The 13,671-nt window shown below is 40.2% G+C and overlaps 1 protein-coding gene across 2 annotated transcripts in view; it reads right to left on the reverse strand.

Annotated features, from left to right (window-relative positions):
* Positions 1 to 9,592: 9,592 nt before the first annotated feature.
* The window catches only part of vps50 (VPS50 EARP/GARPII complex subunit), a 96,267-nt gene continuing 92,188 nt past the window's right edge, over positions 9,593 to 13,671 (reverse strand). For both annotated transcript variants that reach the window (XM_058619343.1, XM_058619341.1), the window contains 2 exons: positions 12,033 to 12,222; positions 9,593 to 11,071 (listed from right to left, as the gene is read on the reverse strand). In XM_058619343.1, the coding sequence (XP_058475326.1) occupies positions 10,952 to 11,071; positions 12,033 to 12,222 (310 nt within the window). In that variant the 3' untranslated portion in view covers positions 9,593 to 10,951. The remainder of the gene's footprint in view (positions 11,072 to 12,032; positions 12,223 to 13,671) is intronic.

Consider the following 13,671-nt stretch of genomic DNA (forward strand, 5'->3'; position numbering starts at 1 on the left):
AGCCTTTGAAGAATTATTGGAAGACAACGCTCGCGCCGCATGATAATGATCTAAAACCTTCTTGCTTGAAACCCGTTACTATTAAGAACATACGTGCCAAAACAATGGCCCGCAGCGCGTCGCTGATCCACTTGTGTGTCAGTATTTATTTGCCACATTCATCTCCGCGTCATATATTGTGGAGCAGCGTGATAATGAGAGACCCGAGGCGCTGTGGAAGCCGCGATGATTCGCACAAATGAGAAAGATACAGAGGAAGAGAGAGAGAGACAGAGAGAGACAGAGAGGGGAGGAAAAAAGTATATTTTTCTAACCTTCCAGGGATGAGAGTGCAGCACTAACACATCCGTCACTCATCATGCTGCTACTGACCCCACTACACAAGTAAAGCTACATCTGTAATATAGCGAGTTTGTGTGATGTGAAGACTTCATAGACATGAGATCTGCAGCTATATACTATACTGTGCTACCACAGTTTAACGTTTAAACTGTTTTTTTTGTTATAATTATTCCTCTTTTCATCATCTTTTTCTCTTCTTCTTACCCTTTGAGCACATTTTTTAGGTTCTTGTCACAAACTTCGCATGGACATCAGGACGAGTGCTCCCTAGTGGTCAAAAGTTATGTTTGCACTAATAGCACACAGGCGTATGAAAGTCGGTAAGAAGGTGGGTCTCTACAAGCGTAGAGCTGAAACAGTTAATCGATTACTCAATGAATAGTCAACTTTTCATGATTAAAACAAGATCTCTGATTGTTTTAGCTTCTTAATTGTGAATATATTATTGGTTATATATATATATATATCGAAATTGTCCGGGATGTGCGTGAGGGATTACTTTCTTGTGATTGAGACAAAGCGCCACCTACTGGTAAATCAAAATGTAGAAATGGGATTTTTAACTGTAATTCCTTCAAAATTCACTGGATCACCATCAGTCAGTCATGTGACACCTACTGGCAAAAGGAAGTACGCCTTCAGTGACAAACACTGCTTTATTTATGTAAGGCTTTCAAATAGATTATAGCAAATGTAGCTCTTGCAGCCCTATTTTTATTTTATTTATGAATTATTCTTATATACAAAACCTGGGGGAACACATCCTTTCTTATTCAACAGCTTTATTGTTCTCTGTCATGCAAATTCCAGCATTTTTTGACTCAACGATTCAACTTGTGGCTGTTATATATATATATGTATATATATATATAATATTTTGAGTGAACCTTACTTTTTCTGACTTGGAATACGTTTAGAGTGAAAGCGGCTTCAGTTCTATAAAGTAGAAAAGACTTTCTTAATAAGACAGACAAAGACAAGGTGAAACTAAAGGTGTTACCAGCACCTTATAGTCATTATAGTTTCCACCTGCTACTAAAAGAAAGGGGCCAGCAGAGTTTCCAATATTTTATTTTTGATTTAAGTGCTTCAAAACACCAGTACTGTGGATGTAGAATGAGTCAAAATAAAAAAAGCCAGATGAGAAGTAATGGATTTCTGTTCATTCACAGCAGCGTCACAACACAAACTGGCAGTGTAAAGTTAAAATTACACACACACGCAACAACACCTATCCAACACCTATGAAGGCAGAACGCATGCACTGATGCTGCTCCGTTGTTTATCTTCAAATTGTTCTTAAATCACAGGAGGCGACACTCGAGAGAAAGAAAATGTCAAGTTGGTATTTAAATGCTTGGTATTTAAACGGCAGTCCATGAAAGTTTTCCACGGATTAATCCAGTGTTCCCCCAATCCTGGTCCTCGGGGACACTGGATTAAGAGAACGGATGTAAAATCCAACTGAAAGATATCGTTCAGTGGATCCACACTTCCTGTTGAGTGTATACAAAAAGTCCCCTTCCTTTAAGACACTGCTGTCAGCCAAATAATATCAAAATACGCAAAATCCTACAACCAAACACTGAATATCGTCACAGGAAAATAAATGAAAGACTCTTTCAATAGCGCTCCGATAAAGTGAAACATCCAACACCCCCGGAGATTTCAATTTCAACACGTACTCTGCAAATACATGAACACGCTCCAGTGTTGTCATTCCCTGACATACAGGGGATTACGGTGACACAGCCAAAAAAAACCGCAAAGCCCTTAAAGTTAAGGGCCCACAGAGCCTTGTTAAACACCAGGTTAACAGCCAATGTTTCCTTTTCGTCCAGAGACTGCACGTACACGCTCACATTTTCCACTCTTTTCAAAAGCATTTTATGAGCGGTTGCGGCGCAGCAGGCGAAGCACTAACTTATTTCTATTTTACTGTCCCTGCTGTGTGTGGATTTAAGTGAGGTTTCGAAGACGTACGGCCTTCACAGGCGTCTCGATAAGAGACGGGAGACTGGCGAGCTCATGGCGCAGTGCAAACACACGTGACGCGAGAGGGCGCTCCGAGCAGACCCTGAAACCCTGCGGCCAATATTCAATACTTTTTTCGGAAACATCATTTCTGATGAACACGACACGCCTGCAGAAATCCCCTCCCCAAAATTAACTTAATACACTCAATTTTATCTGCCGTTTTTCCCGCATTTTCTTTTTCTTTTTCTCACTAGATAAGATAACATTATAATGCTGCGCCAAGAAAGAAATTATACAGAGTAAGCCAAGACAAAAAAAAAGCGCCTTGAGAATGCAAAGTGATTATTCAAAAAAAATAAAGTCTAAAATCTAATCTGACCAGCTGGGTTCAAGAGTATGTGTGAGGACAGTGGACAGTACCTGCTTTCCCGTGTTCTGTCCTCTCCTCACGTTCTTTCTTGTCATCTCCTCTCCTCCCCTTCTCTCCTCTTCGTTTTCGATGAATTGAAGCAGTCTTTTCTTTATTTCCACTCTTGAGTCTGAGAAGAAAGTGTTGATGGATATTGATTTTTAAATGTTGTACCTGAATATCGGTCAATATCTCATTTCATCAAACACTTTTTTTGCATAAAAAGTAAGCAAAATATTTCACCTTTTTCTTTGCTGATAAAACTAAATCTCTGGAATGATAGATGTTACAAACACAGGGTTGTTGTGTGTGTGTGTGATGAGCTGCAGGTGTGCAAACTTGATTGAAAGACATGTGTGTGTGAGTGTTAAGGCGGATCCCAGGAGATGATTGCTCCAGCACAAGAGGCCAGAACCACTTGCAGCAGTCATACTGTGCGTGTCTTGTGTGTTGCTGATGGTTTCTTGGAATGATGTTCCAAGGTTTTCCTCTTGGCCTGCATGGATGTAACAATTGAGGGGCTCACCTGTGAAGGATCTGGGATCTGCTTATGCCCCAAACAGACCAGGGAGAAGCTCATCCATGCTTTAGACTCTAGACTCGACTATTATAGTCTTTAGACAAAAAGAGCATGAAACAGCTGCCGCTCCTTCAGAACGCTGCAGTTTTAAAGTCTGGTTGACAAATCACTAAATGGTTTAGCTCGATAAAAACATTAATGACATATTAAAAGAATATAGACCTCATAGGGCTCTGAGATCTACTGACTCAGGTCGGATAGTCGAGCCCAGAGTTCAAACCAAATATGGTGAAGCAGCACCTAGTTGTTATGCTGCAAAACAAGTGGAACAAACTACCACTGGAATATTTTTAAATCCAGTTTTTCTTTTCTCTCTCTATTTAATTTAATTTAATTTAATTTAATTTAATTTAATTTAATTTAGTCATTTTAGAGTAAATGATTGTTTAATTTCTTATTCACCACTTTTAAGTGCTGTGTTTTATTTATGTTGTAATTGCGTTGTGTTCAAATTGTACATTTTAGTGTTTCCAAAATCTTTCGTTTTATTTTATGTAAAGCACATTGAGTTGCCCTTGTGTATGAAACGTGCTATACAGATAAAGCTGCCGTGCCTTTAAAGAAGGTCTGGGGACAAGAGTTATTGATCTATAAGCAGTCCATAAGTAAAATTCTTGTTTGTTTGCTCACAATGTCTCTTTTGTTTTTGTAACAACAATGTTTTTTCACTCTGTCCACCCACAAATGAGATTCTTAGACACTTCACTCCCTCAGGTGGTCTTTGTTGTGTTCCCCGTGTGAAAGAAAAGAGATAATTGAGTTGAGCATAAACCCAAACGCTAAACTAATTATATATATATATATATATGTGTATATATGTATATATATATATATATATATCGTCTGATAGGAATCCGCATTGAAACCAAAGCTACGTGTGTGAAAAACCCTTCACCATTTGACGTCACCAAAACACTGTCCTTAAATGAACGTGAACTTTTAAGATGAAGAATTTTAGATCCTCCCTGAATTCTCTTTTCTTTTTCAGGTGATGGTATCAATAATCCATTACTGACTGCAGTGCAGACTGACTGCTTGGTCCCAAAATTCCCAATCACTGCACCACAGATGATCTGTGTGGGACTGTGGATTTCCTACACTATCCAAACTGTTTATTAAGCAATAAAGTCAGTGGCACATGTCTTTGTTCCCAATTTTTCAAGAACCTTTTTTCGTTGCAGGAACGTTCCCCCCCCCCCCCCCCCAAGGTTCTCCTGTGGTTGCCACGGAAAGTTTTCCCTAACGTTACTTTTTTGGGTTCCACATTTGTTTCCCAGCACGTCACTTTGTCGCAACCTTCATACAACCTTGGGAGAACGTTCTCTAAAGGTTCCAAAAACATTCCCGTAACCACCAAACGGGAACATTGTGTGGAAACCACGGTGCAACCACAGGAGAACGTTTCAGTTTTTGGTTCGGTCAACGTTTAGGGAACCAAAAATGAACCCTGAGGGAACGTTGTCTAAATGTCAGGTTTGTAACTAACCATAGGAGAAACTTATAGGGGAATGTTCTTTGAGCGTTGTGTTTTAGTAGGGAATTTGGGGTATCAAGTTGATTATTTGCGACCTTTGACCCATTTTGACTGACTGACTTTAACAAATTCACGTAAGATTTGGGTCCCCTTGTCCTTTTTGCACGACACACAAATTAACCCCAAAGTAACTAAGTAACTTTTACTCTGAGTGAATTTTAAACAAGCTTCTTTCATACTTTAAATTGAGTACATTTTTATTCCAGTACTTTCACTCTTTCCACCTCTGTCTAAATCCATAAGGATGATGGTTTCAAATGGTTGAGTTTGTCCCGGTTGACTCCTCCATGTAGCAGCGGTCGCACATATTAGGATTCATTGTGGTGTGTGTGCACCATACAGCAAACACGATTATGTTATTTATTACTATTACAGAACACACCACACATATATATGCTACATGTATTCCTCTCTCTGTGTTAAACCACTGAACACACACACACACACTTACACGCTGTCTATATGCATGACAAGCAGACGCGCTGGTGTAATTGCCAGTGAAAAAAGCCGCTGTCACAGTGTGAGGTTAGCTCAGGTCCTGTTAAACCTTCATTTGCCATCGCCTTGACACCGGCTTCTTTAAACTCTCTGATCTATAGGCCACAGCTTTTTCCTCTGAGTGATGAGAAACCAAAGAAGAGCATATTGGGGCTTTATGGGATTGAAATGGAAGGTACAGTACACAGATTATCTCACTAAAAGCAATGTGAAGGAGCCTTTGACAAATTGGTGTGTGAAATATTGATCTATATGGTAATGATGGCGGTGACACATTTTTCACAGAGGACAGAGCACGCGGGCAGGTCTACTTTCCCTTGCGTGACGTATTGCTTTGATTATTTTTCACCTTTCAATTGAAATTGAAATACTGGGCTGCCTTTTTGGCCGTAAGTAAGGAAAAATCGGAACAAATGCTGTGCTACACCACCATGTGCAGTCATAATTCTGGTTGTATCTTCGACTTTCGGATCAAAAGGTACAATGTTCGTTCGAATCCAATTTCAACAGCGGCGAGTCTGGCCATTTTTCGTCCTTAAGGTCAAACGTGTCTTTTAATCACAGCGAGCAGATTGCTTGTCTGCATTAGGATGAACAGGGTCAGGCCTGCAGAATGTTAATATTGTTAAATACTGACCCGTAACTGTGGGTCAATTCTGCTCACAACACGACCGTACGAGGTAATCTGAGGACATTTGGTCAGTGGTTAATTCAAGAGGCCTTTATCGCACTCCGAATTTAATTATGTATCTGTGTGTGTATCTTACCAAAGATATTTGCATAGTGTGAGGTCGTGAATAACCTGCAAACACAATTTGATCGGTGAGATATTGTCATTTGTTTTGTGTACACACGAGAGGCCGAAACACGTGAAATAACGTGGAATAATCTGTTTGTTTAACAGTATTAATATTCTGCCTCTTAGTGTTTCTCACACTCTCCTGTTACATGTATGTCTCTGCATCGGATTCATGCCTCAGTTATTGTTGCTTACGATCCATGATGCGAGGCGTTATATGCCTATATGCGGAAACATTAAAATCCAAATGAATAATCCGTGTTGTGTACAATGTCATAGTTATTAGAAACATAGACTTTCTGCAGGAACTCATGAATTCAAGGTTATACCTGCAGTTTTGTTTAAGCCATACTACCTGAGGGGCTCGAAGGGTTGCCAGGTCTGTGTGCCAGGACTTGAATTGCCATTTACTGTTGGCTCCAGCTCCCTCCATGTCCATCAATGAAAAATAATATGGACGGATCCTTTAAAAATGACAAAAGGATAGACTTGATTTTGTTGCACTGCATTCATTTAACCCATTTAACGGGCCAAAAAAAAATCACCTCAAAGTAAAAGTGTGCTTTATTTGAATGTGTTTTCAAAGATAAACAGCACATGCTGGTGATAAAATTAGGTGGACAAGATGTGAACAGGAATTAAAATGACACATATCACAGACAGTAATTCTCTAGTTATTCATATTTTAATTAAAACCAATTTTACTTCCAACTGCACTTCGAATTTGTCGCCTTCAGCAGCCTCTACCTCGATCTCTTTGATATAAACTAAGCCTAACTAACCCTAACCCTCCCGCCCTGCTCACGTTCACGACCAAACCCCGCATTTGTTGCCGCCCGTAGTTAAGTCAAGCAAGAAATTAGCAGCGGCTGGTGGACCAAGATCCTCAGAGGATCATCGTGAACGTTATGTGGAGTCTGACATTCAATTAGTGGCTTCAGCCCATAATACCTGTCAATAAAAGAGGAACCACTGGCATTAAGTGTGTTAAATACTGCAGAATCACAATGATTATTGGACAGGCGTCGTATTGTTTTGGAGGCTGCCAATGTTACTTCAGTTAATTTCAGTTAACAAAATGGGGATGTCTGACATTTCTTTAAGAAAACACACATTCTTCTCACTTTTTTTTTTGCTTGTTTTGTGTTGGTCCGAAAACACTTGGCTGAACCGATGCACATAGCGGTCTGTGAGCTTGAGAAGAATCTTCAAGGATTTTAAAAACATCGAAGCACATGATCTAAAGTCGAGGCAGAAAAATAAGGTTACTGCATCAGGCCCATGGTTCCAATGTTCAAAATAAGTCTCTTCATTTATAGAAAATTTACTGAGACAGAAGGTTGGAATGAAACATCGATTTAACCCTTAGAACACAGAGCCTTTAGGCTGCTTTTTTCCATTACTATGTTAAAATGTATAAACGGAGACTATAAGAATGTGCAATACAGTGTCTTATATCTTTTTTTCCAGCACAACCTATAGGCAATCTGATGAAATTAGATGTTTTTTTTCCATTTTCACCAACTATGTTAACACACCTGAGCAAAAAGTACTCGAAATATTTCGAAATGTTCGAAATCGGATTGAATTTGTGAAATTTGGCTTGTTTTTATGAACAAACATAAGATAAAAACTGTAAATTTTGTGACTTCTGCGCACTTACCACTCGCAATTACAATAACTTTGACTAAGAAACACACAAAAAAAAATTGGTAAAGCCTGAAGATGTGATCTATAAACACACAGCCCAGGATGTCCATATAAGGAGTTGTGTTTTACTCCCATGGCAACTTTTGAGAGAGCTCTTGCGGCAATGATCTGTGCCTCGTGAGAACTAAGGGTTAACTTAAATATTCTTAGTTAATTAATTCATCCATATATTGAGGCCCTAAAATTAAGTAAAGATGAATAAGTCTGACTAAGTCTGACTTGTGTTGTTTGTATATTACAAGTGATTACTGTTTTTGAAGGTCCAGTGTGTAAAATTGAGTTGGAATGATTTTCATTTAGCAGAAAATGAATTATATTTATTATTTTTTCATTAGTATACAATCGCCCGACGGTATGAATTGTTGTTTTTCATTAGCCCGGAATGAGCCTTGTATAATTATGATGATAAATGAGCCCATTTTGGACCACCGTGTTTTAGCCACACCAAACTTGGAAGAGAAGGGTGAGGTGAGGGATATTCACACGTTATCAAGATAAATCTGAGTGTGTTCATGTGTTATTTTGAGCTTAATGTGCAACAGTGCCGTCTCCCATTCCCTTCAAAAACAAAGGTCAACCTGTGTGCATGTATTTAAAGGAAGCACAATAATAAGGATGTGCACTGAATAATGAAATATGAGCAAAAACAACAGCAAAGAAACAAGAAATGTTTCAGTCTGTATTAGTGTTGTTGCGCCAGATACGTCAGGGCAAGTTATAGCTGTGACCTAATATGGATATTCAGCAAACTGTCAAGGGTCATTCTCTCGCTTTTCCTCCAGATTAAAGCACTAATCAACCAAAGCATCTGGAAAACCACATTTGCCGAGACAGACAACCAAATTCCTCCTTCATAAAGTGTCCAATCAACTGTCATTGTTCAAGTTTGAATTGAAATGACCCTTGAAAAGACCCTTGATTAATAATTGAGCATCCTACACCAAACCGTCGCTGAGGTAAAGGCCTTAAAAGAGCATCCATCTACACGTCTCTTCACGGAAGAGAATCTTCTCTCGTTACCACCTCCGCACGCCTCCTCAGTCAAACCTCCTGCTATGAATCATCATGCAAAGTACACAGCGTGAACAGTCTGCGCCAGCCATTGTTCTTAGTTAAATATGTATGAACAGGGGAGACATGAATGAAGGCTGAGTGAATGCACATTAGCAGCGAGAGAGACAGCGCAGGTCAGTGATAGTGATTTCTGTGGACTTGGCTGATGAAATTTTGGCAGAGGTTCAGACCCGCGGGAGCAGAGAGCGCCTGCACAGCCTTTTATCCGAGAGGGTCACTGGACTGCAACATCACAGAAGATGGGGGGAGGGGGACGACGACACCTGAGCGTGTGAGAATCTGTAACATGAGACATAAAAGGATCTTTTATAACACAATTCCATATCTAACCCACCGTAATGTCATAAGAAGTAACACTTACCAGTGCTTTTTACTGTCAACAAAACTTTTGTTTTCAAAGTTATAATGAGCGCCTCACATTTCTGTGCGTTCAGTAGACTCCTCCTCCTTCACGGGGAGACCGAGGGCCTGCGACCACAGGAAGCCACATTCATTAGTTTGACAGCTTCCCACCGAGTTGGGCATCATTAGGACGGACCTGAACGCTAACACTTCACATATTTGGGGCAGACATTTGAAACAGCAAACTCCACTAAAAACTTGCTGCAGCGCTGAGATTCTAAATGTTTACATAGATGTTTACACAAAGACATAGTGAAAGCTTCATGGTTCACTGTTAGCATGTTTATTCTGGCAGAATCATGTTTTTCCGATATTCTTCTAACACTGATTACTGATTTCCACTAGTGCACTGCATTTAGACAATGTTTACATATTTGTAATTTGCCGATTAGATAGTGAGAGGTGATGAAAATGATCATATACATATTTAAAAGAAAGAAAGAAAGAAGTGAAACAAGAAATAATAAATACACATTGTTCACATTTACAGTATTTGTTTTGGAATAAGTTGCACACAAAATATACAGTACATGAAGCCGTATCAAAATGTTCTTTTTGTTTTTCTTCCTCCTGTGACATCGAACGCCAATCTGCGGCGACTGGCAGGTGAAGACTAAGTTAAAGTCTAATCTGCTAGTTGACACCGGTCAACCACTAACTCATCACCAACCAGCGCCTGACTCTTCTAACCAACTACATGGATAAAAATCACTGACATTTCACTGTGAAGCGCGAAGGTCCGAGGCTCACGTCGAGGAGAAGCACCTTCGCAAAGACGGACTGACTTCAGGACAATAAAATAATACATGAAAGAGAGCAAATAAATACACACACGGCAAAAGGTTTAATCTATAACTAAGGCAATTAATAATATTGTCAGGTCCATAATTATATTAGATTTATGTGATTCATTGATAACATAAAACATCCAGTCAGACATAACTAATACCCTCAATTATACAGTAAACCCCACGGGGCTGGATTCATTTAAAACTCATGATTGAAGTCAATAATAACCCAGATTTACTGTACTGTATCTTCTGCATTCAGATAGCAGAGGGGCACAATCAATAAAATATTCTCTTGAGCGACATTTAGCACAACGATTGACAACATTGCGCGACAATCTAATTTAGACACTCGTTTTTTTCTCTTTTTTTCTCGATGCAGGAGCTGTGAAAACTAAACAGAAGAAGATGGAACTCCACAAATGACCACGTGTTAATGCCTCACTTCCCAATTACTACTCAGATTCTGATTTTTTTTTTTTTTTTAAAGTTAATCTGGAAAACAAAGTCGGGATCTGTTCGTCGTGGTCTACGGTTCTAGAGAAAGATCAGAAACAACACGTTTGTTAAGTAATGAGGTGTTAGGATACAACTACGCAGAGAATAAGTGCAGCATGCTTGAGTGTGAATTCAACAGGTTAACAGTATAAAGAGAGCTGACTAACATAGAACCTAAGAAATGGTCATGTACACTACTGCACATGCTGTCAACATTGATAAGTATGTTGTTAAAAAAAAAAACTGAAGACATTCGACTCGGGGCTCCGCCGTGGGGAGTCCCTCTGTTGTTTCCGTGTGGTGTCAATGATACATTGGGATTCATCTGCTGTGCATCAGTCTATCGCTTGGGTCTGTCAATGTCATCGATGGCTGCCAGCAGTTTCTGTCGAGCTCTCTTGTTTATGTGTGAGCCCAGGCACACGTTGACCAAGTTGGCGAGCTGCTTCATGGAATACTCCTGTTAAAAACACACACGGAAAACGTCAGTCAAAACAAAGCAGAAGCAGAGTGGATGACTGCGGCGGTGCTGTTCTGCTGCGTCAAGGTTGTTTATGCAGGGGATGTGTCCGGTGCTGATTCTTTCATACATTCCAGATTAGGGATGGGAGTTGGTATCGGTCACTATTGGTATTGGTCCAATTCTTGCTTCAGCAAAAGCATTTTAGCTGACTGATGGATGGATGTTTGAGCTGTTTATTTCTTAATTTTTTTTGGGAGAACGATATTTGTTACACTATTGGTGAATCACGTCTTTGAAATGACTCAAGACTCGGACTAATATCGGTATCGGTAAATACTCAAGTTTGTGATGTTGGTATTGGTATCGTCCCATCCCTACTCCAGAGACTACATGCTGACGTGTCCGTGAGCAAGACACCGAACCCCAACGTGCTCTTAATGTGTGTGAACAATATGAAAATAGAAATGCTGTATGAATGTGTGAGTGAATAGGTGTGAACGGCTAAATAGCAAAACTAGAAAAGCGCTATATAAGTATGCTGTGCTTCCACCGAGTGAAATGGTTCGGTTTGGTACAGTATGTAGTTTTTTGCATTTCTGAAACGCAAGCCTGACCGAGGGCTTTACCGTTCCATAACATACCACGCTGTACCAAACTGAACTGTACCTTGATGGAAACACAGCTATACGGACTATTCTCTCCTGTGCTGCGACGTGTGTGGGGAAAATGTGCGAAATGTGCAGTCTTCATCAGTTCACATGTGAGATGAAATGAAAAGCAAGACGTTCCCCATTGCAGACACGACACACACGTAAGAAGTATGAACCTGGCGCCTTACGGCTGTTTGGCACGTCTCTCTTTTCATTTCACACGTGTTTACTAACGCGGAACCTGCCTCTGCCGTCCGGGACTTTTAGTGTAACGATCGATCTTCTAACGGCCTCTTTCACCGTCTCACCCTGTGATTCTTGATGAACTGCTCCATGTCGTTCTCCGTCAGGTAATAAGCCTTGATGTAGGTCTCCACAAACTCTTTATCGGGGATGGGCCGCAGGTCGGTCAGCTTTTCCAGCTTCATGAGGAACTGCTGGAAGTCCAGCTGCATCAGGGCCCGGCCCTCATTGCTACATTTCTTCACATTGGCGTAGCTGCAGAAGAGCACACAGCAGGGGGTTAGCATCTTTATGTGTCAGTGCACGACGACGAGGAAAACAAGTCAGTTTTTCATTTTGATTCACGACTGTGTGGCGGGAGAACTCTCTTAAGCTCTGACCTGAGCTTTGCCGTCAAGTAACACGTCACGCTTTCTGACCCTGATTGCAAAATGAACTGAAAGTGAAGCACTGAGCAGAAGAAATTTCAATGTAATAATAACAACAACGTGAAAATAATGCAATAATGTCCTTGAGCAAGACATTGACTGAACACTTGGTGCTGAGTCATGTGTGTGTGTGTGTGTGTGTGTGTTTCTGTCACATCCTTAGGACCTTTTCTGGTATTAACACTGACTTTTTCAGGACCAGGAGTTCTCATGGGGGCCAAAACCTGGTCCTAATACGGCATAATGTAAATGATGCATCACGTAAATTACTACAGGTGAGTGTGTGTGTGTGTGTGTGTGTGTGTGTGTGTGTGTGTGTGTGACTAAAAGCCACATAAAAGCAGTCCCTTTACCCATCTGTAGTTCACTCTGAATTACTGAATTCATTCAACGTCGTCTGTGTGCCGTGTTTGAGTTTGTCATACGTCAATGTTTATTAAAGTTTAGGAGGACGTATAAATGCACGGGAGAATGCCAAACCTGTCAAAACGTTGTACTAATGGAAGCAGAAAGGGAACAGGTCACGAGTCGCTCCCATAACTAAATCTTTATTTTACAACACAGTAGAACGGACGAGATAGACTTTGCGGTTTATGTTGCTTGCTCCTGGTTCATACATTATGATAAAAATGTATTTTATTTTTCATTTGACATTTATAAAACTTGATTTGTAAACAGCTGAGTATGTATGTCATGTTTTTTTGATAGCAAATTGAAAAAAAAAAAATGGTTTGAACATTTAATTTTTTTTGCACAACAGTCATTTTATATTACTGTTGTACCAATATTTCATTCATTTGTTCAGTTATTGTGGTCCCGATTCCAGGCTACGTGACTATTTGTGCAAAAATGCTGTGACCGATTGTCCAACAGAGCTGATTTTGATTGTGTTTATCGATCAAATATGTGTCAGAACATCAGTTTGATAAACGTAAATGCCTTTTATCCAATATTCCGTCAGGTTGTTCCACTGCTGTGTGTGTGTGTGTGTCGGTTGACTACTGGCATCTCCACTACATCACAGTCAGGTCTGCTCTCTGCACACTCTGTGTCTCACCTTTCAAACTTTTGTCTTTCTTCTGCTTCCATTTTGTGCCTCACTCTCGCTCTCCGTCTGTTCAGGCCTTGCCAGAGTTTGACACAGAGAGTGTCTGAGCTTTGCCTATTAATTCTCAGGCCGCCATATTGCCGTGTCTCTTAGAGGACACGAGCACTGGACACAGAAATTGCTGTTGCTGCAGCAATGGAGGTTTAATGTTGCCAAACACTGCAGTCA

Source organism: Solea solea, chromosome 20 (assembly GCF_958295425.1).
Source record: "Solea solea chromosome 20, fSolSol10.1, whole genome shotgun sequence".
NCBI lineage: Eukaryota > Metazoa > Chordata > Actinopteri > Pleuronectiformes > Soleidae > Solea > Solea solea.